The sequence below is a fragment of the Propithecus coquereli genome, unplaced genomic scaffold (genome assembly GCF_000956105.1).
Source record: "Propithecus coquereli isolate 6110/MARCELLA unplaced genomic scaffold, Pcoq_1.0 Scaffold533, whole genome shotgun sequence".
NCBI lineage: Eukaryota > Metazoa > Chordata > Mammalia > Primates > Indriidae > Propithecus > Propithecus coquereli.
In genome coordinates, this window is record NW_012151208.1 from 270,847 (window position 1) to 298,520 (window position 27,674).

The following is a 27,674-nucleotide window of genomic DNA, read 5'->3' on the forward strand; positions in this document are numbered from 1 at the left end:
CAGGCTATTTCCCTGGTTCCATGTGGAGTGGAACCCCGCTGGCCAAGCTCATTATGGTTTGGTCCTTACATACTGTTATTATTATTATTATTATTATTAGTGTATAGCATGCCAAAATACTTCTATTGAGGGCTTATGATGTTCTAGACCCTGTGCAAAATAAAAGTTCTCCATTCTTTATCTTATTGATGCCTCACAACAATCCTATCAGGTGGGCACTAGGATTACTCCCATTCTGCAGATGAAGAAACTGAGGCACAGCAGGGTAACCTGTGGAAGGTCACTCAGTGCGTAAGTGGAGCCTGGAATCAAATCAGCCATCTCTTGAGCCTGAGCCTCACTGACATCTTCTCTTCACTGTAAAATTTACATCCTCTTGGCTTGTTGGCCTTTTCTGTTATCTTCTGTACTCACCAAGTCTATTGGGACTTTCCTGCCTTCTCTGCCCTGAACAGGATATCAGTGGAAGGGTTTTTGGGCCTCATATGGGTCTAGTAAGAAGAGAGCAGTATGCCCTGAAGGCCAGGTTGTTTTTTGCTCTGAGCAGTGTTATTAAGCTAGAATTTTAGTCCTGTTTCTTCTGGGGGAGATGTTATTGGTTCCATGCAAATCACACTTTCGTGATTTCTCTATCAATAAGACCCTGTTTATCCACCAGCCCTCATACTCGGCTCTGGGTGTACAGTTCTGAGCAGAAAAGATGCTGTTCCTACCCTAAAGGAGCTCACAGTCTAGGGAAGAGAAATACTGAACAAGTGTGGCTGTTTCTGCTACAGCATGGTACATGTTCCTGAAAAACCTCATGTTCTGAAAAACCACCATATCAACTCTCAGGGCTCATAGGCAAAATGGGATTCCCCCCACCCCCACAGTTCTCATCCTCCAGGGTCTCCCCATATTACCGGGCTTCTCACATCTTGGTGAGCTCATGGGCCTGGCTTTCTCCAAAGCAAATATTGCAAGAGCATGTGTTCCAAGACAGGAAATGGAAGTGCCAGTCCCTTTAGGCCAGGCCTGGAAAGTGGTGCAGCCTCATTTCTGCCATATCCTTTTGGTCAAAGCAGTCTTACAACCCGCCCAGATTCAAGGGTGGGGGATACAGTCCTACCCTGCAATGGCAGAAATGTCAAAAAATTCGTGGCCATCTCTAATCTTCCATGGCTCATAACCCTGGTGCTCTTAAAGGGTGGAAATTTTCTTGTTCTGTGGCTCTTGTTTAAATAATTGCTTTAGGGGAAAAACCGTAGTGCACAAATTTGTCATTTTTCCCCCCTCTACTGCGAATAGCCCAGGGGTTGAAGGTGCTTTACTGGGCCCCCAGCCTGACTGAGTGGGCCCAGGAAACTGGGTCATTTGTGGCCTCTGCAGCCCTCAGGGCTCTCCAGCCTTCAGCTGAATGCTGAAGGCACCATTTGGCAGGAGACATTAAACCCTCTCCAAGTTGAGTGTTGAACATGCATTGCTTTTATAGTTAGGAGAATAAATGTTATACCAAAATGGAATAGTAGAAAAGAAGGACCTCCGCTCTCAGGCTTCTAGTTCCACCTCTGAGGCATTTGTAGTGGGCCCAGGAAAGCATTCACCTGTTGGCTTTGTTCAGCAAATCAGAAGCTTCTATGGTAAGAGCTAACTGTGTTCTCTGCAGGGTCTGATCTGTTGTGGGCATGAAAGAGCTGGAGAAATGTGGACAGACACTTGAGGAGCGCAGCGGCTTGTGACTGCCCCAGCTCTGTGCCTCCGTGGGGCGTCCATTATGCCTGGGCCTCCCACGCTTCATCATGCACAGAGAAGGTGCCAGGAGCTGGAAGACCACATCTAGTTTTTGCTTCATGCTTAGTACTTAATTTCTATGGATTTGTTTAATTTTCTACTCTTTTTACTACTTAAATCGTTTTAGCAGCAGGAGTGAACTTTCAGTGGAAGCTTGTTTTATATACTTTGGCAAGGACTGTGATGCCAAAGGCACTATTTTTCATGTACATTTAGGAAAGTACAGTGTGGGGTCCTGTCTTCATTGTTAACGAATGGCAGGGCTGGCAAGCTGGTACAGGCTGATCCTCTCGTAGACGTTTGGTACAGATGTGGGACTGATTTTGGCCAAATAGGTTAATATTTTCTGTCATTCTTTCCCTTTCTTTCATTACTCTTAGTAATTTGTGTACTGACTTCCTCATTTATTCCTGCCTGTCTCATTTTGGGTCTTGTACTTACGTATCTCCATAGCTACAATTTAGCCTCCCTCTTTGCAAATGGCAGACCACGTCCACTTATTCCTATCTTTTAATGATTTCCTTGATTTGCTTAATTGATTATCCATTGTGAACAGCAACCTGATGTTACCAGTTCTCCTTTCCCCTACCTAAAATAAGTGTCATGTCTGCCTTAAAAAAAGCGTTAGTGATAGGGTGGGGTTTTGCACCTCTGTGGTAATGGCAGAGAGCTTTACACATAGTAGGTGCTTCGTTATTTTGTGCGATAAATGCCTCTGTGTCCTGGGAGATGAGGACAGGCTCATTTCAGTGGCTTTGCTGTCCCATCCATCCTTCCCTTCTTCTCTGGGATCCCCCTCCCTCCTGTTCTTATTCTCTTCAGCCCTTTTATCTCATTTCCTGAACTTCCTCTGCACTTTGAGTCATGAATTGCAGGCTCAGCACTGTCTTCTTGCCCGACAGAGCCTATTATGAGAATTCAATTTGAAGAAATAAAGACAATTTTTGAAAGAAGATACAAACACAGGTAGAAAGAAACTCCTTTTCAAAATAGTCATAATCCAAGTACATAAGATGACTTGGAATGAAAGGAAAAGTCTGAATCATTCAGCAGGAGGAATGGGAAGAGTTCAAAACCTTATTGATTCAGGGCCTACAAATTCGGAAATATCGATAAATTATTTGGCTCTCTTTTTATATTCTTTCTTTATTTTTTTTTTAAATTTTTATTTCAGCATGTTATGGGGGTACAGATGATTAGGTTACGTATGATGCCCTTACCCTCCCTCCCCCGCAAGTCCGAGCTTCAAGTATGTCCATTCCCCCGGAGGTGCGCATCGCACTCATCGTTTGTGCATATGCCTGTCCCCTCCTCCCCCCTCCCTCCTCCCCCTGCCCAACATCCAATACATGTTATTCTTATATGTGCACTTAAATGTTGATCAGCTAATACCAGTTTGATGGTGAGTACATGTGGTGCTTGTTTTTCCATTCTTGGGATACCTCGCTTAGTAGAATGTGTTCCAGCGCTTTCCAGGAGTATATAAGAGGTGCTGTATCACCATTGTTTCTTAGAGCTGAATAGTACTCCACGGTATACATATACCACATTTTATTAATCCACTCATGTATTGATGGACACTTGGGTTGTTTCCACATCTTTGCAATTGTGAATTGTGCTGCTATGAACATTCGAGTGCAGGTGTCTTTTTCATAGAGCCACTTTTGCTCTTTTGGGTAGATGCCCAGTAATGGGATTGCTGGGTCAAATGGTAGTTCTACTTGTATCTCTTTAAGGTATCTCCATATTGCTTTCCACAGAGGTTGCACCAGTTTGCAGTCCCACCAGCAATGTATGAGTGTTCCTACCTCTCCACATCCACGCCAACATTTATTGTTTTGGGTCTTTTTGATAAAGGCCAGTCTCACTGGAGATAGGTTTCTTTATATTCTTTAAAGTGTTTATTAAACAAATGAATAGTGTTAAGTGGCATAGCCTCTTCATAGTTCTTTCTCTTTTCTGTGTCCTGAGTGAATCCTTCCAGTTTACTAATTCTTTCTTTGATTATGTCCTGTCTAGAGTTTAGCCTGTTTTTAGTCAGTCATTTCTTTTTCATTTCTAGAATTTATTCTTCTTTCTTAAATTAATGTGTTAATATTATTTTTTATGTGGTAAAATGCACATTTTAACATAAAATATAACATAAAATGAACCATTTTAATCATTTTAAAGTGTAGAATTCGGTGACATTTAGTACATTCACAATGTTGTGCAGCCATTACCACCATCTAGTTCCAAAACATTTTTATCACCCCAAAAGAAACCCCACACCCATTAAGCAGTCACTCCCTATTTTCTCCTGCACTCAGCCCCTGGCAACCACTAATCTGCTTTCAGTCTCTACGGATTTGCCTATTCTAGATATTTCATATAAATGAAATCATACTATGTGGCCTTTTGGATCTGGCATCTTTCAATTAGCATAATGTTTTCAAAGTTCATTCATGTTATAGCAGGTGTCAGTATCTCATCCCTTTTAATAATAACATTCCATTGCGTGAATATATCACATTTTGCCATTGGTGAACATTTGGATTGTTTTCACCTTTTGGCTATGGTTAATAGTGCTGCTGTGAACATTTGTGTACAAGTTTTTGTTTGAACACCCATTTATATTAATAATTCTTTTGGGTATATACTCAGGAGTGGAATTGCTGGATTCGATGATTGAACTTACCAAGGAGGCACCACCAAACTATTCCACAGTGGCTGAACAATTTTACATTCCTAACAGTGGTGTATGAGGGTTCTGATATTCTGCATCCTTGTCAATACTTGTTATTTTCTGGTTTTTTGATCGTAACCATCCTAGTGGGTATGGAGTAGTACATTGTTGTGGTTTTGATTTGCGTTTTCCTAATGACTAATAATACTGAACATCTTTTCATATACTTGTTGACTTTTCTTCTTTGGAAAATGTCTTTCAAGTCCTTTGCTCATTTTAAAATTGATTTGTATGTCTTTGTTGTTGAGTTGTAAGAGTAATTTATATATTTTGGATACTAGACCCTTATCAGATATATGATTTGCAAACATTTTCTCCCATTCTCTCAGTTTTCTTTTCACTTTCTTGGTAGGGTCCTTTGATGCATGAAAGTTTCTAATTTTAATGAAATCTAATTTTATCTTTTTTTTTTCTCATTCTGTTGCTTGTGTTTTTGATGACTCTTGTCAAATTCCAGTATCTTGAAGATTAACCTTATATTTTTTTCTCAGCATTTTATAGTTTTAACTCTTACATTAAGGTCTTTGATCCATGTTTAGTTAACTTTTGTGTATGCTGTGAAGTAAGGGTCTACCTTCATTATTTTGCATGTGGATGTCCCGTTATCCCATCACCATTTGCTCAAAAGACTATTTTTTTTACCCATTGCATGATCTTTGCACCCTTCTTGAAAATCAAGTGACCATGTACATACGGGTTTATTTCTGGGCTCTCAGTTCTATTTCATTGTTCTATATGTCTATGCCAGTATCATACTACTTTGATTACTGTAAGTTTGTAGTAAGTTTTGAAATTGAGAGGTATGAGTCTTCTAACTTTGTTCTTCTAATTAATGTTTGAACAGGTAGTGTGATCAGGTAGTAGTTCAAACATCAAAATGATATGAAAATGTCCACACTGGGAAATTTTACTCTCACTCTTGTTCCCGTCCAACCTGTTTCCCATGCTCTCTAGAGGTAATCGCTTTCATTAATTTTTTTGCCATCCATCTAGTGTTTATGCAGATGTGAGCAAATATGAATATACTTTTATACTTCCCTTTTTATACAAAAGGTAGCATGTGATGTATTGTTTTACATCTTTTTGAAAACTTTCAGTGTTTCCTAGAGATTCTTTCTGTAGCAGCACATGGAGACTTCCTCACATCCTTCTTTCTTAACAGCTATGTGGGAACATAGCCTAGCTTATTAATAAGTCTTGCATTGTTGGACCTTTGGGTTGTTTCTGACTTTTGTTTCTTAAAAACAACAGTGATGCAGTGAATAAATTTGGACATATGCCACTTCATATGCAGGCAGAGATACCTGTGGGATACATTCACAGAAGTGGGATTGATAGGGCCAGACGGCTCTCTGTGGGTGTTGTACCTTTCTACAGTGTATGAGCCTACAATATTCCTCAGAGCATTGTTAACAGAGTATATTTTGAACTTCTAGAATTTTGGCCATCTGATATCTCACTGTAGCTTTGATGTACAGATTGTGGTTGAACGTTTTGCAGATGTTTGAGTGATTTGTATTTCCTTTCTTTTGAATTGTTCATGTGCTTTGTCCATTTTTCTATTGACTTGTTAGGTTCTTTATTTCTATGAGCTTTTTTATCTATGTTACAAGTTGCAGATATTTTTCATCCATTTTGTCATTTGCCCTTTGACCTTGCTTAAGGGATTGTTTGCTGGACAGATATTTTTGATCCCTTAGCAGTTGATTATCAATCATTTTTTGAAATGTCTGCTGGATTTTGAATCATAGTTTCCTATGATTCCCATGACATTTCCTACTCTAAAGTTACAAAGAAATAGGGCAATTTTTTCCCTAGTCCTTTTATTTTTTTCATTTTCTACTTTTAAATATTTGATTTATTTAGAGTTTATCTTGTATAAATAAATGTAAAGCATGGGTTCAAAATTTATCTTTTTTTCAGGTGTTCACTAAATGGCTTCCCAAAACCATTTATTTATAAAACCATCTTTACCTCCACTAATCGAGATTCTGGCTTTATCTCATATTACATTCCTATATGTATTTATGAACTTTTAAATTTTGTTTCAATTCTGAAGACACACTATTTTAGTTATTGAGGATTTTTATTATGCTTTTGTATGAGGTAAGGTGAGTTTCTTCCATATTGATTTGAGTTTTCCTAGCTATTCTTAATTGTTTCTTTTTATTTTTTTAATTTTTGATTTTCTTTTAGAGACAAGGTCTTGCTATGTTGCCCAGGCTGGCCTCGAACTCTTGGGCTTAAGCAATCCTCCCACCTCAGCCTCTTGAGTAGCTGGGACTACAGGTGTGCACTACCACACCTGGCTCTTCTATATGAATTTGACTTTCAGAAAGTTATTTTTATTTGGAGTGCCTTAAAGTTGTAAATTTTTTTTTTTTTTTTTTTTTGAGACAGAGTCTCACTCTTTTTCCCGGACTAGAGTGAGTACCGTGGCGTCAGCCTAGCTCACAGCAACCTCAAACTCCTGGGCTCAAGCGATCCTCCTGCCTCAGCCTCCCGAGTAGCTGGGACTACAGGCATGCGCCACCATGCCCAGCTAATTTTTTTCTATATATTTTTAGTTGTCCAATTAATTTCTTTCTATTTTTAGTAGAGACGGGGTCTCGCTCTTGCTCAGGCTGATTTCGAACTCCTGAGCTCAAACAATCTGCCCGCCTCGGCCTCCCAGAGAGCTAGGATTACAGGCGTGAGCCACCGCGCCCGGCCTAAAGTTGTAAATTTATAAATCCTGTGGCTCATGATGATAATCAGCCTCTAGCATATTCCCTCACAAAGGTCTAGGTTTGTTGGCCTTGCTTAGCAAAACTCCAGGCCAGTTCTCTGCCTATTCTATATCTGCATCTATACCTGGGCAGCTAAATGTGGCTGGAGAAAACATGCCATCACATAGACTGTCCTCACGTTCATAACCTTGATCTGCATGCGGGCCCACAGTGCTGCCTAGTGATTATAATACATCAACTTGTTCATTTACTCTACTATTCTCCTATGTGCTGTTCTCTCTACTCATACCTCCAGCATTTCTTTCTCTACCCTCCCTCTTAGCTATTGACCTTACTTATAATTTCCCAGAGAAAATTTGAAGCACTCAGAAGAGAACTTCCAGAAGTTTCCCTACTCCTCCTTGGCAGCATCTGCCCCAGGAACCAGCTTTCCTTCCCATCACGCGGCTGGCCCCTGTTCTGGGCTGTTCCTCCTGAAGTCCTCCCCTTGCTCCTAAGTCAGTTGTTGCTCCTTCTATCCTGGCTTCTTCCCTCCTGCTTGCAAACGATGTTAGTTCTCCCATCCAGAGGAACCTTCCTCTGTTAGCCTCACCTCTCCTCCCAGCTCCCTCCTGGTTTCCCTGCTCCACTTGACAGCAGCTCTCTGTGGGAGCTATCTGTACTCACTGTCTCTGGTTTCTCTCATTCTCTCCTAAATGCACTTCGTAAGCCTTCGCCCCCACCCCTGCACCACAGTTGCCTTTTGCAAGGGCTCCATGCCCCCGACACTTTGCTGAGTCAGTTCCCATCCTCAGCTCAGGGGTCCCTTCAGCAGCATCAGACCCTGCCATGCTGTTCCCTCCCTCCTCCTCCAAATGCTCCTTCACTTGGCTTTAGGACTCTGCACTTTGCTGCTTTCCATCTACTCCACTGGCTTCTTCTTCCTCCTTCCCTGACTTCTTAACAGTGGAGGACTCTGTTGTTTGACTACTTCTCATTTGCATTCAGTTCTTGGTAATCTTGTCCCATCTCTTGGCTTTAAAGACCATCTGTCATCTATGCTGGTGACTCCCAGATTTTTCTTTCTAGTCTGGACCTCCCCACCCATAAGCTCCAGACCCATCTGCCTGGCTGCCTCCTTACATATCCCCACTTGGAATAAGAGGCCCCTAAACTTAACACATCTAACGTTGAGCCCTTGATCTTACTTCCTGACCTGAACCAGGCCACTGTGGGCTTCCCCATCTCATTTGGTGGCAATGCCAACCTTCCAGTGGCTTAGGCAAAAACCTCTCAACTGAACCAACTGGAATGCAGGATGGAATTTTTCTTTCTTTCTTTCTTTCCTTTCTTTCCTTTCTTTCCTTTCCTTCCTTCCTTCCTTCTTTCTTTCTTTCTTTCTTTCTTTCTTTCTTTCTTTCTTTCTTTCTTTCTTTCTTTCTTTCTTTCTTTCTTTTTTTCTTTCCTTCTTTTCTCCTTTCCCTTCTTCTTTTCTTTCTTTCAATGGGGTCTGACTTTTTATTTTGAAATAATTTAGACTTACAGAAAAGTTATAGAAACAGTAAACTTCATACAACTTCTGTAGATAACATATTACATAGTATATGTATCAAATGTAGCATATGTATCAAAACATTGATAACATACTATTGACTAAACTATAGACATTATTTGAATTTTAACAGTTGTCCCACTAATGTGCTTTTTCTGGTCCAGGATCCAATCCAGAACCTCACATTGCATTTAATTGTTGTATCTCCTTAGTGTCTTCCAATATGTGATGATTCCTCCATCTTTCCTTGTTTTCTATGACCTTGCCACTTTTGAAGAGTCACTTATTGTGTCAGTATGTGGAATGTCCCTCAATGTGTGTCTGCCTGATGTTCTTCTCATGGTTAGATTGAGATGATGCGTTTTTGGCAGGAATGCTACAGAAGTGACCCTGTGCCCTTCTCGCTGCATCATGTCAGGGGCACATGTTGTCGATATGTTATTTGCCAGATTTCTCTCCGTCAGGTTACTGTTTTCCTCTTTGTAATTGGTAAATGTTCTGTGTGGAGATGATTCGAGACTATGCGAATAAGCTGTTACTCACTCTCCACCCTCTAGCCTCCACCCATGGTCTTTGCCTGTAACAGTTATTACTGAGGGACCTGCTTAATTAACTCATCTTTTTAAATGTATCGCTTTGCTGCTTGGGAGGTGAGGAAGATTTTTAAGGGGACCTCAGTTACTGGACTGCAGGAAAAAGAGGATCCTACCTGGTCTTTTTTTTTTTTGAGACAGAGTCTCACTATTTTGCCCGGGCTAGAGTGAGTGCCGTGGCATCAGCCTAGCTCACAGCAACCTCACACTCCTGGGCTCAAGTGATCCTCCTGCCTCAGCCTCCCGAGTAGCTGGGACTACAGGCATGCGCCACCATGCCCAGCTAATTTTTTTCTATATATTTTTAGTTGTCCAATTAATTTCTTTCTATTTTTAGTGGAGACAGGGTCTCTCTCTTGCTCAGGCTGGTTTCGAACTCCTGAGCTCAAACAATCCGCCCACCTCGGCCTCCCAGAGAACTAGGATTATAGGCGTGAGCCACTGCGCCCGGCCCCTACCTGGTCTTTTTAAAGTTAAAGGAGTGGGCTTCCCTTGCTAGCCAAGTAAGAGCTTTCTTTTCAAACAGGAAGGGAAGTTGGTTTTTTCCAGTGTCTTTTTCTCTAAGCGTTAACCTGGTGAATGCATTTTGTAGTCATGAGCAATGCTGAGTAAACCTTCACTGACCACGGCATAGCATTCCTCTAGTGTATGCCTATGAGAGATTTCCCAAGTGTTCTTATAGAATTTTTGCATCTGTATTCAAAGGAGAAATTAGTCTGTGATTTTTTTTTTGATATTCATGTCTAATTTTAGCAGTAGGGTAATATGGGCCTCACAAAGTAAACTGGAAAGCTTTTAATATTTTCCCATGGTCTAGACCAATCGAAATAACATAGGAATTATTTGTTTTAATAGAACTTGTTAGTAAAACCCTTTGGGTCGGACTTCTTAGCTATTGCTCTGCTCAGTTTCCCAGCACTGCTTGAGTCCATCTGGGCAGTTAACTTTACCCGGAGTCTCCTTCCCATCCGGATTTTCAGATTTATTAGAAGACAATTTTGTAGGTTTTTCTTTATGATTTAGGAAGATCTCTGTATCTAAAGTCATATCCCTGTTCTTATTGTGTTTTTTTATATTTCCTTTTTTTTCTCTATCAGAGTTTTTAGAACTTTTTCCAGAATACTAGCTCATAAGTTAGTTTTTCAAGTCTGGTTATTTTTTTGTTTGGTATTTCATTGTTTTGCTTTAATCTTCTTCAACTCTTTTCATCTTCTTTTTGTGGGTGTGTGGTTTATGTGCTTCTTTTCTTGGTTCCTTATTTCATTTATTAATAGTTTTAGTCTTATTTTCTAGTAAATGCACTTAAGGAAAAAAACTTCAGAGTTTAGCATGACTTGTCCTCCCCACATCTGGTCCGTCAGCAAATCCCGTTAGTCTCACCTTTGACATGCACACAGAACCCGAGAACAGGACGCCACTTCCGCTGTACCCATCCGGCCAGGCCATCATCATCTCTCACCTGAATTATGGAGACAGCTTCTTGGTGGGTCTCCTGCCTCCAGCTGGGTCTCCCTTTGGGCCACACCCAGTACAGTGGCCTGAGTGAGCCACCTCCCCCATACATGTTTATCCTATGGTAATAACATATTTTTAAGTTGGGATAACTTTTAAGGATCACTCTCTTACTTCTCAGCAGTAGTTACAAGAATGACTGTGTGTGCATGTGTGTGCATATGTGTACACAGGGACAGAGAGAGAGTGTGAGAGAGAGGGAGAGAAAGGGGCATGCCGCTTTGAGGACTGTGGCTCTCCCCCTATGGGTGGCAGGAGCTGATGGAAGCTCACTTTGGCTATGGGGGCTCCCTGCTCAGGGGAGGGTCACCAGCTCAGTTCCTCCAGTCTACATTTGAACCTCTCTTAGGCTGCTCCTGCTGTATTTATTTTGTCCCCAGAGGCTCTAAATTGGGTCAGAACCCTGTTGTGAAGCCCCTCCAAGGCCACTCTGTTCCCAAGGTGAAGACTTATTCCTTAGGCTGTTTCCCAAGCCGTGTCCAGCCACACTGCCCATCCCAGCACATCGGAGGTTCTGCAGTGACATTATGTGACAGTATTAATGTACTGCAATAATAAAATATATAAGAAATACATAATAAAATGCCATCAACATGGAGATGCTCTGAATTTGAATGTAGACCCTCTCCCATTATCACAATCCTGGGGGGAAATTACAGGCCAAGACTAATCCTCTGTGATACTCAAATCCAAAGGCATTCAAGGCCAAAGGAATTAAGATCTGAAATTAAATCCCATGGCCTCGTGAGCTTAGAAGGCTTAGAAGCTCACTGGTTTCTTATTCTGCTGCTCTCAGTGGAAAGGTGTTTATGTCCCATTGAATCTCAGTTCTTTCAACAGCCAGGTCCAAGCCGTGTCTGAGTTGCATCACACAGGTGTCCTTGTAAGTCCTTTGGAGCCTCATGTGCTGCTTTATCCCCACACAGCCTCGCTTGTGCCTCAATTAGAAGACCAGGCAGCTTCCCCAGGCAGAATGTTGTCAACGACCCTGGCAGAGCCCAGAGATGTCTGAGCAAAGCCTAGCGGTCAGAGAAAACCTTGCCTTGAATTTCCATGTTATGCAAGAAGGGCTTACCTTCAAGAATCTATGATGTCAGAATTTGGGGTCAGTCTGGAATTTAACCTCCCAGCTAAAGGTTGATTTTTGTCCTAGGCATATACGATCCTAATGTTCGTTTCCCCTTGAAGCACCCTACTTTTAGTTCTTTGGCTTGGAATTGATGGTGGCCCCCTTTAGTGACAGATGCCTTCACGTTCCTGTGATCAGGCATTTCTGTCTTGGCCGATGGGGCCTGTCCCAAAGCACCTCTTGCCACAGAGTCCCATGCCTGAGATACCTGTTGCCCAGAGATGGTGCCTCCCTCCAGTGGAGCTGCAGAGCCAAGTAGAGGACCTTGATAAGGGAAGCCTGGGAAAAGCCACGTGAGTTCTGGGTTTGCCCTTCCAGTTCCGTCCACGGCCCCAAGTGTGGAATGGAATTGGACAGGGGTTCTAATGCTGCCTGCCTAGGCTTGGCCCTCACACTCTGAGAAACTCAGCTGCCAGGGCCTGAAGGGTCTGTAATGTACCCATTTGCTGACAAGCAAATATTTTCCCCAGCCAAGGCACTTAGGAAATGTCATTCTCAGAGTCACTGGTCTCTGCTGAAGGCCCCCAGAGCTCTTGGCTCTGCTTTTTAGGCCCCCTTGAGCTGGGCATCTGCTGCTGTATTGGAATCTTTGTCCCAGTGTGGTGCACGGGCATTAGCCCAGCGCTCTGGGGTGGTGAGGACACTGAGGAGCACTCCTGTCTGTGTAGAAGTAGCTGTGCACTTGAGGACAGAGCTACCACAGATGTTGGCAGCCCGCAAGGGTCATACTCCCAAGCCTCTAAGGTGTGCTGCAATCCTGTACATCCAGATCGAACTCCTTCAATTGGGCAGTGGTCCTAGCCTGGCCACAGGCTTATTTTGAGTCTCCCAATGCTACTCATTTGCATGATTTCTTGATGTCCCCAGCCTGTGCACCAATGTTGGGGTTTCCATCACTAACTCTTTCCCGCTCAGGTTCTAAACAGATTGAAAGTAGAACAAAGAGGAAGCCTGGGTGGTGAGAATGTCTCCTTGGTGGTGGAGAGCTGCCTTTAGGACAGCGGTCCCTAACCTTTTTGGCACCAGGGACCGGTTTCATGGGATACAATTTTTCCACGGTGGGAGAATTTGGGTAGGGGAGGTCAGGGGGTGGGTGGCGGAGCTCAGGTGATGATTCGAATGATGGGGAGTGGCTGTAAATACAGATGAAGCTTTGAAGCTCCGCTTGCTCACCCGCCGCTCACCTCCTGCTGTGCAGCCTAGTTCCTAAATTTCATGGAAGACAAATTTTCCATGCATGGGGAGTGAGGAGGGTGGGGAGGTAGGGGGGCGGAACTCAGGTGGTGATGTATGCCCCATTCCTAACAGGCCTCGGCCCTGGGGTTGGGGGCTGCTTCTTTAAGGGATGTGCTTAGATGTGCTGGCCCAAGGCTCCATGTCCACTACCCATGTCCCATACTGGTCCCCAGAAGTAGGCCAAGCCCCGGCCTGGTGAAGGCCATGCAAGGGCGGCTCTAGAGAGCAGAGGATGCAGGCTTGCTCCCAACCAGGCCAAGAATCAACAGTGTATGCCTTTTGTTCTCCCCATTTTTTTTCCATTGCATGCATTTTTGATATAGTTTCTGTCCCGTCCTCCCAATTTGCCCATATACTATCATGGACAATGGTAGGCATAATAATAATAGTAACTAACAGTGACTAAGATTTCCTGCACACTCACTGGGCTGGGCTCTGTTCTAACTCATGTGCACCCTTGATAGCTGTCCCAGGACAACTATCCTATTACTGTCCCAAAAACTGGGGCACAGAGAGGTGGCATGGGCCTTCTTGGCATGTGGTGAAAGTCAGTTGAGCATTGTCCAAAGGGGTGTAGACATCAGCCTTTTCAGGTAAGCGGGGAATCTGCAGTGAGGCGCTCTGGTTTGCAGCTGGTGGAGGCCTCGGTCAGTTCTGCTGGAGACGTGAACACAGCTGGTTAGGCTCCAGCTGGGAGTTTTCTTGCTTGAAATGTGCGGCATAAACGTGTTTGACAAGTGCTTGTTCTGCAGCTCTGGGTAGAAAGAACCCTGGGACTTAATATTTAAGAACAACTTGATTATATCACCATAGGAGCCCAGATACAGTTTTACAGATATGTTTTTGTCTTATTTTAAAAAAATGTATTTATTTTCCCTGGCCAATATGATTTTTCTCAGGGGCTTTACTCTTTGATCTGGACTGGAAAAAATGTTACCATTTTAAGACCTCTTAAAACATGTCTTTGGATTTATTGTCTGTGCAAATGGAAATTCAGATAATAGTTCTGTTCTTAACTGAAGAAAAACAGGAAAAGAAAATAAATTTCTTGCTACTTGGAATGATAAACAAGGTGAAGCATGTGCTGTATATCCTGGCAACAGAAATTTAAGGTCGGAAATAATTCCTTTCCTCCTGAGCCTGCCTTCAGCTTCCCTGAGGAGTGCAGCGGCTGAAATTTGCTACTAATTGTAGCCATAATTTTAGCATGCAATTAAACACATGATTTCCTTCCCAGCTGATGTCTTTTTAGCTAGTCTGACATGGATAAAACAAAAGCTCTGTTGATTTGAAAGGCCATTTTAGATCTGATAGGAGGTCACGGAAAGTCACCATTATTTGAGCACATTCAGCTACCCAGTAGGGACTAGATTAATCTTGCCTATACAAATGGCCATCAACTTGGGTGCTTCTAATGTAATTACCAGTGCTACTGTCTGTGGTCAAAGGAAGCCAATCATTGGTGTGCACATTTTGCTAAATCCCTCTGAGGTTAAAGATCACTGGAGAGAGAGTAAACCTTATGGGGAAGACTCAGAGCTGGAAATTGTGGGCTTGTGGTGGTGGGAGCAGAGGCTCACAGAAGTCACTCAGGTTGAGGAAGGACCCCAGGGCATGAGACCTGGTGGCACCTGGCAGGCCTGGGAGAAGAGCCACCCTCCATGTAGAGTCTCTACTGGGTACAGCACTGAAATGGCCTTCCACAGTGGTTATGTGTTTACCTTCCTGCTGTTACAGTCCTGTTAACACACGTTCTTTCTCACCCTTGGTGTTACCAGACCTTTCTTGCCAAGTCTGTTGGGCATGCAGCAGGATCTGTGCTGTTTAATCTTGCATTTCCCTCCTTTCTCTAGGGGCTGGCCACCTTTTCCAGTGTTGACTGGCTGGTCCTGTTCCCCAGGTTTCTGATTATATTGATCTGGGTGTGCTATCTATCTATCTATTTATTTATTTATTTTTGTATAAATTTGTGGGGTACATGAGAAATTTTGTTAAATGTATATAATATGTAGTGATCAAGTCTCAGGGTATTTAGAGTGTCCATCACCCAAGTACAATACATTTTTGTTAAGTAGAGTCATGCTACTCTGCTATCAAACCTTCAATTTATTCCTTCTATCTTTGTGTATGTTTGTACCCTTTAATCCACTTCTCTTCATCCCCTCCCTTCCCAGCCTGTTCTCTTATCTTTCCACTCTCTACCTCCATGTGTTCAAATTATCTAGCTCACACACATAAGTGAGAACATGTGATATTTGTCTTTTTGTGCCTGGCTTATTTCACTTAAGATAATGACCTATAGTTCCATTCATGTTGCTGCAAATGACACGATTTCATTTTTTTTAATGGCAGACTAATATTTCATTGTGTGTATGGACCACATTTTCTTTATCCATCCACCCACTGATGAACACTTAGGCTGATTCCCTATCCTTGCTATTGTGAATAGTGCTGCGATAAACATGCGAGTGCAGGTATCTTTTTGATGAATAGATACCCGTAGTGGGATTGCTGGATCGAATGATAATTCTGTCTTTAGTTCTTTGAGAAATCTCCATACTGTTTTCCATAGAGGTTGTGCTAATTTACTTTCCCAGCAATAGTGTATATGAGTTCCCTTTTCTTTGCATTCTTGCCAACATCTGTTATTTTTTGTCTTTTAATAACAGCCTTTCAGACTGGTATAAGATAATACCTCATGGTTTTAATTTGCATTTCCATGATGATTAGTGATGTTGAGCATTTTTTCACATACTTGTTAGCCATTCGTATGTCTTCTTTTAAGAAATGTCTATTCATGTCCTTTGCCCACTTTTTAATGGGATTGTTTATTTTTTTCCTATTGAGTTGTTTGAGTTCCTTGTGTAGTCTGGATATTAGTCTCCTGTCATATGAATAGTTTGCAAATATTTTCTCTCATTAAACAGGATGTCTTGCTGGGTGTGATGGCTCACACCTGTAATCCTAGCTCTTTGGGAAGCTGAGGCAGGAGGATAGCTTGAGGCCAGGAGTTTAAGGTTGCTGTGGGCTATAATGAGACTACTGTACTCAAGCCTGGGCAACAGAGTGAGACCTTGTCTCAAACAAACAAACAAACAAAAGAAACAAAAGACAGGCTGTCTCTTCACTCTATTGATTATTTCTTTTGCTGTGCAGAAGCTTTTTGGTTTAATTAAGTTTCATTTGTTAGTTTTGTTTTTGTTGCCTATGCTTTTGGGGTCTTAGTCATGAATTCTTTGCCTAGACCAATGTCTAGGAGAGTTTTCCCTAGGTTTACTTCTAGTATTTTTATAGTTTCAGGTCTTACATTTAATTAAGTCTGTAATTTGTTTTGGGTTGATTTTTGTATATGGTGAGAGATATGGGTCTTCTGCATGTGGCTATCCAATTTTTCCAGCACCATTTATTGAAGAAGGTGTCCTTTCTCCAACGTAAGATCTTGTTGGCTTTGTTGAAGATCGGTTGGCTGTAAATGTGTTGCTTTATTGCCAGGTTCTCTATTCTGTTCCATTGGTCTATTTGTCTATTTTTATACTAATACAATAATGTTTTGGTTACTGTAGCTTTGTAGTATATTTTGAAGTCAGGAAATTAGTTATGTTTTTTTATTTTTAGAATTTATTTTTTCCATTTATTAGAAATAATTTATTTCATTCAACATTTTCTAGCTATCTATTTAAAAATCAATAATCTTCAAAATGAAATAACTTATATAATCAGCAGAAAATAATTGGGTTAATAGTTATGTTTTTTAGCTGGGGTAATCTGAGGTCTTTACTTACAATTGTTTTCAATTGCCCTTTCAGATGGCAAGTTTGGTGCCTACATGCAAGTGCACATTCAGAATGATGGGCCTGTGACCATAGAACTGGAATCCCCGGCTCCTGGTGCTGCTACCTCTGACCCAAAACAGGTAAGCCTGGAGTCAGGTGTTGTGGTCTGGCTCCTGGGTGCCTGTAACATTTTTTTAGTTTCCGGAGCAGTCCTCAATCTGAGGTGGAGAAAATACTTCATCATTGTAACCTTATATTTATTTTAATACTTTCCTTCCTAAGAATGCGCGTTTACACTGTGTCTCCTGGAGTGCTGTGGAAAGCACTTCTTCCTTGCCTCCTCCTCCCTTTGGATTCCATGGAAAATGTCCTTTACAGAGCCAGGTTCTTCCTCTGGGTTCCTGTTTCCCAGGCCAGGTGCCATGGCACCCACCTGCCCCTGGGTGGCAGCAGAGCAGTGGCCCTGCACTGGCCAGTTCACCCATTTTGAAGGGTTACCTGGAGTGGGTTTGATCTCAGGTGTGGGTAGATATGCCACCCAAGGTTCATTGTAAATCCTCATTTTTCTAAAGCAATGTCTGACCTGTATTTATTGCCAACTCTGTAAACTTCCAGATAAAAAAGTAATTAAAATAGAGAAAGGAAATATGTGATAGTCCTTGCAAACTGTATGCTCTCAAAGATGCTTAATATACTTTTAAAGGCTTTAATTAATACGCCTACTTGATAGAGACACGTGGGGCCTGGCACGCAGAGGAGTAAGAACTGAAGGGACATTTCTGTTCTTGCTTCTTGCCTCTCTTCCTTGCTGGGATGCTGTGAAGTGTAATGATACAATAGTGGGGAAAGCGTCATTGAAACTTGAAGCTGGGGGACCTGTTCAAAGTCAGATATTTTTTTTAAGGGGAGCATAACCTTTACTTTTTTGTTACTGATGCTTTGTGTTGATAGAGAAGTAGGGACATGTCTGATGCAGTAGGCTAGACTTCAAAGGTGGTAATTGAGGGTCCTGGAATTACTAACATTAAAAAAAATCACAAATGAAGAGTCCTCATGAAAATGTAAGCTTTTTATTTTGAAATAATTTGAGATTTATAGAAAAGTTGCAAAAACAATGTCCATATACTCTTTACCCAGCTTCCTCTAATTTTGGTATCTTAATTAATCATGATACAATGATCACAACAAAGTACTATTAACTACATTACAAACCTTATATGAATTTCATTAGGTTTTTTTTTTAATGTCCTTTTTTGTTCCAGGATAATGCAGGATCCCACATCGCATTTAATTGTCATTTCTCCTTAGTCTTCACCAATCTGTGACAGTTCCACAGCCTTTCCTTGTTTTTCAGGACCTTGACGCTTTTCAAGAGTACTAGTCTGCTGTTTTGTAGAACTTCTCAGTTTGGGTTTTCTATGATTATGTTAAGGTTATACATTTTGACAGGAATAGCAAATAGCACAAAAGTGATCTTGTGCCCTTGGTAGTACATTATATCAGGAGGTATGTGGTATAGACTTGTCTTATTACAGGTGATGTCAGCCATATCCCTTGGTTAAGGTGGAGTCAACCAGATTTCTCCACCCTACGTGAAGTTCTAAGCTCTCTCCAAGGAGAGGTTAACTCTGTCCTCTGGCTCTTTCACAGCAGATAGCTCTCTTTCTGCTTTGCAGAGAAAGAAGCCAGCGGATGGTATTAACCCTGCTTCTCTACCCACCCCTCTCGCCTTGGTAGCAGAGCTGCCCTTTCCCAGGCTGAGGTCAGCCTCTCCCCCTGCTCCAGGATTGGCTACATACTTTAAGAGGCCCAGTGCAAAATTAAAATGTGGAGCCCTTGTTAAAAATTTATTAAAAATTTCAAGATGGTGACAACAGGGCATTAAGCCAAGGGTGGGGCCCCTCTGAATATGGGTCCCTGTGTGACTGATGGGTCGCATGCCTGTGGAGCCGGAAGGGCCTGGGCTTCGGAGCCCTTCCCTTCTACCTTCTCAGAAGCCTTGAGGAAGCCCCCTGTCCTCTGGTCAAGTCAGTCTCTGTCTCTCTCACTCACCCACCTTATTTCGTTGGTTTTTAAATATGCTCAAGTGTCTCCAGTTGAGGAATGCCTCTTTCCCTCCGTTCTTGCTCCTCCTTCGGGATACTCTGATCTGTGATGGCCCTCACTGAGGGCCCTGATGACCTCATGTTGCTTTATTTCATACCCATTTCTCGGGCCTCCTTCCTTGACTACTCAGTAGCTCTTGCCACTGTTGCCCATTCACCCCTGGAAATGGGCTGGAGCCTTGTTTTCCAGGACAGCTTTCTCTCCAGGTTTTCCTCTCGCCTCTGGCTGCTTGCTTTGCTGGTTTTATTTGATCATCATTCTGTAGTTTCGATTTATTATTCTTCTTTAACTCTATTTGGATAAAAAGTTTAGCCTAGCTTTTTTTCATTCTAAGTATTTTTCTAGAAATGGTAGAATAATACATTTCACCTTTAGGATCTTCAACCTGCTTTCAACTAGTACCCCTTCCTTCTTGTTTAGGCCAAAGGGTACAAAGAGGCAGTTATCTCGGATGAATAAGTCTAATGATCGCGTGTACAACATGAGGACTATAGTTAATAATGTTGTATAGTAAGTACACTGGAAATGAGCTAAGAGAGTAGATTTTAGGTACTCTCACCTCCCTCCCCCCAAAAGAAAAGTAACTATGTGAGATGATGAGTATGTAATTTACTTGACTGTAGTAATAGCTGCACTGTGTATATGTATATGAAAGTATCATGTTGTATACCTTATATATATATATATATACACATATATTACAAAATAAAAACCCAAAAAACAAACAAAAATAGGCATTTTTTTTAACTTCCAACAAGCCATGTTAACTTATTAGGATAAAAAAGACTTTTAGTTATTTCTAAATCTTTTAAAAGCTTTCTCTTCAAATACAGGAATTATCCTGTGTCAATTTCAGTCGTGGGTATCAATTTCCTGACCCCTGGGAGTCAGACCCTGGAAAACTGCACAGCTCTTTGTCCTCCAGCTCTCCAGTAGGTGGCAGTGAGGAGGCGCGGAAGGGACCTTTGTAGCATTTGGTGCTGGCCTTTGCCTCGGGCCTCTCTCCCTGTCTTTCCTTCTCAGTTAGAAGGGGCTTTCTCTTTGAGCAAACAGCTAATTTGCTCACTTTTGTGTGGCTAGGAAGAGCACAGCCTAATTCTTTTTACTGATAGATAAACATGTTTCTATCAACTAAGCTTTTAATTCTGAGTGTTTTATTTTCCCATTATATTCCAATGAGTAGTGAAAACTGCTACAGTTACATTACAGAAAAATGGTTCTTTTGGCAAGTTGTTTTCAAATATAGTTTCTTTAAGCTGTCTGCACAAATGAATAACGTGTGTCTATGTGTATGTATGTGTATATGTGTGTGTGCATATGTGTACATATATGTGTATGTATATGTGTGTGCATGTGTGTATGTGTATATATGTATATGTGGACGCATGTCTGTGCACATATGCATGTATATAAGCATCAAGTGTCGTTTTGGCATCCAGCGGCATGCTGGGTGCTGTAAGGAAGAAAAAGCAGTGCCATCACCCAGCCTGTGTGCCCAGGGGTAGATTTCGGGCAGCGTAAACCTGAAAAGTTGATGACAGTGAAAGAGATGAAGAACAGTGTGAGCCAACTTAGGAAGGGTCACAAGGCCATCCACTTCATGCTTCTTAGAACCCTTCAATGCCTTCCAAGTGCATTTAGCTGAAAACCTGAGTTCCTTCTTGTCGTTCATCACGGCCCGAGTGATCAGGCGTCTGTGCTCTCCTGCCTACTCTATGGCTGTCCTTCCCTCCATCCCTATACTTCACCTATACTTTAGTCTCCCTTCTGAGACTAGGCCGAGCTCCTTCCCACCTTGGGGCTTGTGTCTTAATTCCAGAGTCTCCTCCTCAGAGGAAGAGATTCTTTGACTCCCTCAATCCCAAGGAAGCTCCCCTGGCTACTCTGTCTTGTTGCCCTAATGATTTATTTCACAGACCTTCGGACCGTCTGTTATCACCTGCTTGTTTCTTTGCTTCTCACCTATCCACACTACTCCTAAAACTTCAGCTCCCTGAGTCTTGTTCACTGCCATGACCTGGGAGATGTGCCCGGGGGTGTGTCATTTGTTTAGGAGTGGTGCCTCATGGCCAGCGGGCTGTGCTGTCTGTGAACGTCCTGAATTCCGAGAAAGCAGATGCCACTGCTCCCTCTGCAGAGCTGGGTTTAAACTGAAGGTTGTAGCTGACCTTTAAGGATATGGAGGAGAGAAGGATTCTCAGTTGCTGTTTTGTTGTTTTTAAACTTGTACTTCAATTAGTGGTAGATTCTGACTTTCTAGAGCCCTAGAACTCTATGTGATGCACCTACTGCTGGTGAAGACTGGGCTGGGAAAGGTAACCAGTGGTTTGCCAGCCCTGACCTGATCTCTGCTTGTTTTTGGAACTGGCCACTGCCGCATCTCTGTGCGCTGATCACGATACAGGCTGCTGTGGGGTCCCATGCTGTGTCCCGACGATGAGAAGAAGTCGAAAGAAGAGCAACCCGTTCCAAAGGGATTAGGACATGGAATCAGCAGCAGAACTACCCAATAGAGCTGCTTTTCCTGTTGCATTTTTGTGGGAGAACACGATTCTCATAGGAATATCCTGGTTATTATTATTATTACCTAGAGCGCGATTGCTGGTGCGTGAGTTCTTCTGTGGGTGGCTAGATACCGGAGATTTCAACACCCTAGTCTGCTGTGCCTGTGGTAGAAACTTATTTGTGCTGTTGTTTTAATCTTAAGTGCTCTTCCCCTGCATGGGGGTTGTTTCCCTGGGCCTCACATGGATGGGGGAACAGATGGGGGTTTCCTGGTAAGGAGGGGCGTTTGATAATTGAGAGGCTATTCCCTGGGACCTACGGCCCGCCTAGTTCATAGCGTTGCCATTAATTATTTACATTCTCATTTATTTAGTGTGATTGAAAATCTGACTAAATTGAAATGCTAGAAGAAGCTGAAAAAAATGAACTATCAAATACACATTTGGGTTAACTGGTGTTTATTGACAAATCACCGGGATGAGCTGACCAGTGAAAAATGACGCCTTTAATTTTATGGAGCTTTTAATTTTATGCTCCTCTGAGTACCGCCATCACTTCACTTATAATTTCCTCCATATACTTGTCTTATCAGCAACATCCATCCTGTGCCTGGACCTTGGGATGTCGAGATTGAGACATTCATAGCTTCTGTAGGATCTGAAAGAAATATGGAGGGTAAGAGGGGGATGGGGGAAAAAGCTCCATTTGGTTTCATTTATTTATGTTTCCAGTGACAGGGGCAGCCTTCTCAGTAATACATGCTATGGAATTCAGAAGGTGAAGCAGAGGACAGAGTAGCACACAGGTGGCTGGCTTCTGCCAGGCATTCCCGTTGCAGGTGCACGAAGGTGGGCTGTCAATTGCTGTACATTTCAGTTTGAGGGACAAATCCAATGAGAAGTATTCTGAATATAAGCAGTAATTATGTTGATGGCAATATGAGTGCATCTCTTCGTGGAAGAACATTTACTTGAATGTATGTATTCCCCTTTTTACTCTTTTTTAGGCTTGATTTCCAGATTCTAGTTCCCTGGTGTCAGTTGGTTTCAGCTTGAGTGTTTACATGGCCTGAACCAGGTTCTAGTTGTTGGCTTGCCACAGGAGTGTGTTTCCAAGTCTGGTTGCCAAAGTGGTATCCAGACCCTGTCAATTACTCCAATCATATTAGTTCATTTTGTCACATTAATTTATCGAGAGTGCCGTTTTGTTTATACTGAAGTGTCACCAAAACAGAAGTGGGAACTTAGCAAAGCTCCATTATAGAATAGTTGCTATTGCTGTTTAGTCTTTGTCATGGTGTCATGGTGGGTGTGCTGGTGACACCAACTTTTGGGACTTAGCCTACTGCACAGGAGGTTTCCCACCAGGGTGAGGCTGGCACCTGGCCAGCTGTCTTATCACACATGAACTCACACCTGGTTTTCTGATCTTTTCAGTCTGAACATCCGATTTCCTATGAGTTATGAAATTGGCACAACCCTCTGGATAGTGGGTTGGCAGAAGAGCATGGGTGGGCTCCTGACCTCCCTCAGCCTTGCCCAAAGCTCACCAGCAGATAGAATCTACACTGAGTCCTTGTCAGTGCCTCGGGGAAAGCTTGAATATCTGACTGGTAGGAAAGGGTGGGAGCCTAGTAGATATTTCCAGGCAGGCTGGCTTCTTTCTAGTGGAGAGCTGCGAGGGATCACTTTTATTTTGTCATTTTGTTTTCATATAGGCAGTTGACCTAAGTCAGTCCACTGTAGGCTTACAAAGAAGCCTTGTCTCTCTGCTTGGGGACCTATCGATTGATCGATCAATCAGTTGACCTTCATCTTACCTTCTTAAATCTATAGTGCATGTTAATGAAATTGCAAAAATTGAAAAGAGTTTGTTTCTTGCTATTGGAATATGGCTGGCAAATTAAAAACTACAATCTGCTCCTCTTCTACCTTTGACACATAAGACATTTCTAATCTCCAACCAGAGCAAAACATCTGTTTTGCTTTAAACCAATCTCACAGGACACTAATGAGTTAGTACATTTAAGGTTTAAGGGCTTCGTTTGTTTGTTCTTATAGATGTGTTTTGGGAAGATTCTTAGTTATTTTAATCTTCTAATCTCATTTGTGGATGTGTTAAAAAAGCAAACTTCTTACCTTACTGACTTGACCTGCCAAAGATTAACAGCATCCTTTTTATTCTCAAGGAGAAGGGGGTTAAGTTTATCTTTCCATGGATTTATACATTGAGCACAGGAATAATTTAACTATACAGACTCAAGATTTTAATTGGGAATTCTTAGCTTTTTAGGTAATTTACTAGGAGCTTCATAGTTCCAGGTAATTGTAGAAAAATGTTCTGCCAGTCAGTGGTGTTTTGTAGAAAATCTTGTTCAAACATTTGCATTGGTGATGGAGAGAGACGAATGATCTGGAAGTGATAGAAATAGAAAATGCAGCTCTAGCTATAATTTTTTAAGGGTCTGCCCAATAGATAAAACATTTTAAAATACACAAAAGTGTTTGCCAACACATTACACTGTGGATGTAGTCTCTTTTGACTGACGAGGTATTTATCTTTTTAAATCTTAGTCTCTAAAGAAAGTTAGGATGGGTGAGTGGCATGGGAATTGGTCAAGTGGGTTTTTCAGTGTTCACAGACTGCCCTGAGCTTGTCCCCCAAGTTTTGTATATGTGTGTGTGCCTTTTGCTGGGAGAAAGGAGCCTTGGGCTTTGGTCACATTCTTGGGAGGTCCAAAGAAGTGAAGACCTTGGTGGACTGGGGGCTGTGGCGTGTAGGGATTATGCATTATTTCTCCACCAAAGTTGCCCGGGGGCTATAGTAGTGTTCTTCAAAGGGCAGTCTGAGGACAGCCAAGGTGCTTACTGAAATGCAGAATCCTGGGCCCACCCAGGTTTTTCAAACCTGAGTTCCTAGTGTGTCTGAATGTGGAGGGCAGAAGAATTGCAGATTTATGTTTCTAACCAGGTCTTCGTGTGCTTTGTAAGCACACTGACATTTGAGAACTACTGGAATAGAGGAAATTGGGTGTTGTCGTTATCATCTGCTCTAGGCATTGGTTTCTTCTGGACCACCCTGCGCTCCCTTCCCCACCCCCAAGTATCTAAAAATACTTTACAACCTGTGTTACTGCAGCTGCCAGGAAGCAAGATGCCTAGGCTTGATTATTGAGGTCACATATGAGGCTGTTCTCATTCATCAACACCCCCTCGCTCTCCCAACACCCTCCTCCCCTGCCCCGTACACACAGCGATGAAAATGTTCCCAGAGCATGGCACCCTGTCTATACAATTACAGATGTGTCAGGGAAAAGCTGATGTAGCAACCATAGCTCAATACATTAGTGACTGATGATCACCCACCCTGCTGAGTGACATTGAGGTATGTGCTAGTGGAATAATTTGTTTCTTAAGAGAGATGAGCCCAACATGTGGATTACTCAATGGCTGGGCAAATTTACAGCCGTGTAGCCTCTTTAAGGCTTATAGTTGGAAAGTAATTTATAGTTTTCTTGGTTTTCTGGGTACCAGACATGGAATGCCTTACTCATCTGTCAGTGTATTAATGGAACTAGAATAAAAACCCAGGATGATTGACATCTTAGCCTCTGCATGGAAATTGCAATTTAATGAAATGCATGAATGTTGAGGCTCCCGTGTGCAGTTGGCTGATCATTTACATTTAAATGCATACGGGAAATTAACAGCTCATATTTTATGGTGTATTATTACTTGTTATGTTCATGGTAAAAGCTTTTCACAGTGAATTGTAGACTAGTTTCCTGCAGATTATTTACTATTTTTGAATAAGTGTCATGATTTTTTCTCCTTTGTGTTTCTGCTCATCACCTGAAATGAATTCCTTCTCTATCTCGACCTGTGGACATCATCCCTATTTTTTAAGGTTCATTTCAGATAGCTTTTTTTTCATGATACTTACCTCAGTGCCTTTCTGCCTTTTACTCCCCACCATGTGGTGTGGCATGGATTTCACAGTGGTAATGCACTTGAATAAAGGCCCATGCTCACTCATTTGTTGATTTATTTGCTTATTCATTTACTCACTTATTCATCTACTCAAATGTCCATCTGTCTACACATCCATCTATCCATCCATCCACTCACTTGCCCATTACCCACTCATCTGTCCATCCACTAGATTCTAATAGAGTGCCTGCTCTGTGCTGGCCCTGCATGTAGGCCCAGCACCAAACCAAAGTTGTGCCCTCATGGAGGCTCTGTTCTAATGGGAAAACATATAAAAAGAAGTCTAATTTAAAATTTTGACAATATAAAGGAATCAAAGATGGTTAGGTGTAGAGAATGATGTTGGGTGGAGGCCCCTGTAAGCACAAGCACCAAGGAAGGACACTGAGATGAGAGGGAGCCAGCCCCATGGAGACTGGAGGAAAAGTGTTCCAGACAGAGGGGTCAGCAAGTGGCCTGTGGAAGAAAGGCCATCATAGCTCGAGCTTGGAGGGTGACAGGGAGAGGGATGGGACTTGAGGCCAGAGCTATGACATGGGCCTGATGGAGCGAGGCCTCATGGACTAGGGTGAGGAATTTGGCTTTTATTTTTAGTGAGCCTGGAGAGTTAGAATGTTGAGAGATCTGATGTGTGTTTGCAGAGATGAATGAAATGGGATTTAGTTAGTGTAGGCTCAGGAAGCGGGGATGTGTGGCCTTGGGACATGGTGGCAGGGAGAACATTTAGGAGCTCCGGCAACAGGTGGATGAGAGAAGTGGAGAGATTCTTGATACAGTTTGGAGAACCTTAACTACTCTGGTGTTCTGTCTCCCAAAATAGAGCTTTCCTGTAAATTGCTCATGTTTGATTCTTTCATACTGTGGTTTGTGCATTGGGCATAGTATGAAGTCTAACCTCTCACAGTTCACTGTAAGAAAGATCTCATTCTTGAGAGGGGAGGAGGGAGGTAGTAAAAAAAAAAAAAAAATCTCATTCTTATCTCTAATGCTGGTATGGTGGAGGGATTCCATGGCATGAATTTCTATGATGAGATCAGACATTTGGACATCAAGGGGTGTGATGCCTACCCCTGGTTCTGAGTGATCCTTGGCATAGACCGGACACAAAGCCAGAATCTGTTTGATGACGTTTAAAAAAAAAAAAAAAAGCAAGCAATTTCCAGGGAAGCAGGCTCTCTTCTTCAGGTCATTGTGAAGCCACATGTTTCACTATTGCTCAGTTTTCCCCCAAATGCAAAAAACTTTAATTATAAAAAGATACTGTAAAAAGCCCAAGAAATGTTTATATTGAATTTGATTTATGCATGCTATTTTAGCTAATCTTGTCAGGGAAATTTCTAATGTAAGTCATAAGAGCTTGTCAGGAAAAAAAAGAGATTTATTTTTGGAAAAGTATGTTTCCTGGTGTTCATTGATCTTGGAAATTATGGAAAGTCATTGTCAGAAGGGAGGCAGCAAGCAGCTCCAGAGGTGGAGCGGAAACTCGGGACTGCAGGAGGCTATCTTGCTGTGGACGCCAGTGTATCTCTTGCTGGTGACAGCAGGTCAAGGGTCTCACGATAGCCGCTTTATATCTGACGAGTTCCACCATCTTAGTTATTTTTGTCAATATAAAACACAAAAGAATAGCACTTCTGTGAATATTCTTTACATAAATGTATTCCTTTGATGACTTTCCAGAAAATGTGAAGTCAATTTCTTTTTCTATTTTTAATCGTCAAAGTGAAGCCCGGAAGCCTGAATTTCTGTGTAATGGAAAGATCTAAGTTTGTGGCCTTGTTTCCATTTTCTACTCCTCTTGCTAAGTCAGGAACACGATACCCACATAATATCCCTGAGGCAGCGGCTCTGTTCAGGAATTGCATCGCTGTTTGACTACAGAGGGAGGGCAAAGGCTATTATTAACCGTTGGTGTCATTGTTGGGTCAGGAAACCTTCAGGGGATAAGTACAATTTCTATAAAATTTCATTTGAAAATCCAGACTAGATCTGGCCTTATGCTCTATGGATATTTTTCCCTTTGCCCTCTTCATTTTCTCCTGGGAAGAGTCTCTTATTATCATAATTATTATTTTT

At 42.2% G+C, this 27,674-nt stretch overlaps 1 protein-coding gene across 2 annotated transcripts in view; it reads left to right on the forward strand.

Moving 5' to 3' along the window:
* The window catches only part of DTD1 (D-tyrosyl-tRNA deacylase 1), a 168,673-nt gene that overhangs the window by 13,550 nt on the left and 127,449 nt on the right, over window positions 1-27,674 (forward strand). For both annotated transcript variants that reach the window (XM_012657225.1, XM_012657224.1), the window contains exon 4: window positions 17,032-17,138. In XM_012657225.1, the coding sequence (XP_012512679.1) occupies window positions 17,032-17,138 (107 nt within the window). The remainder of the gene's footprint in view (window positions 1-17,031; window positions 17,139-27,674) is intronic.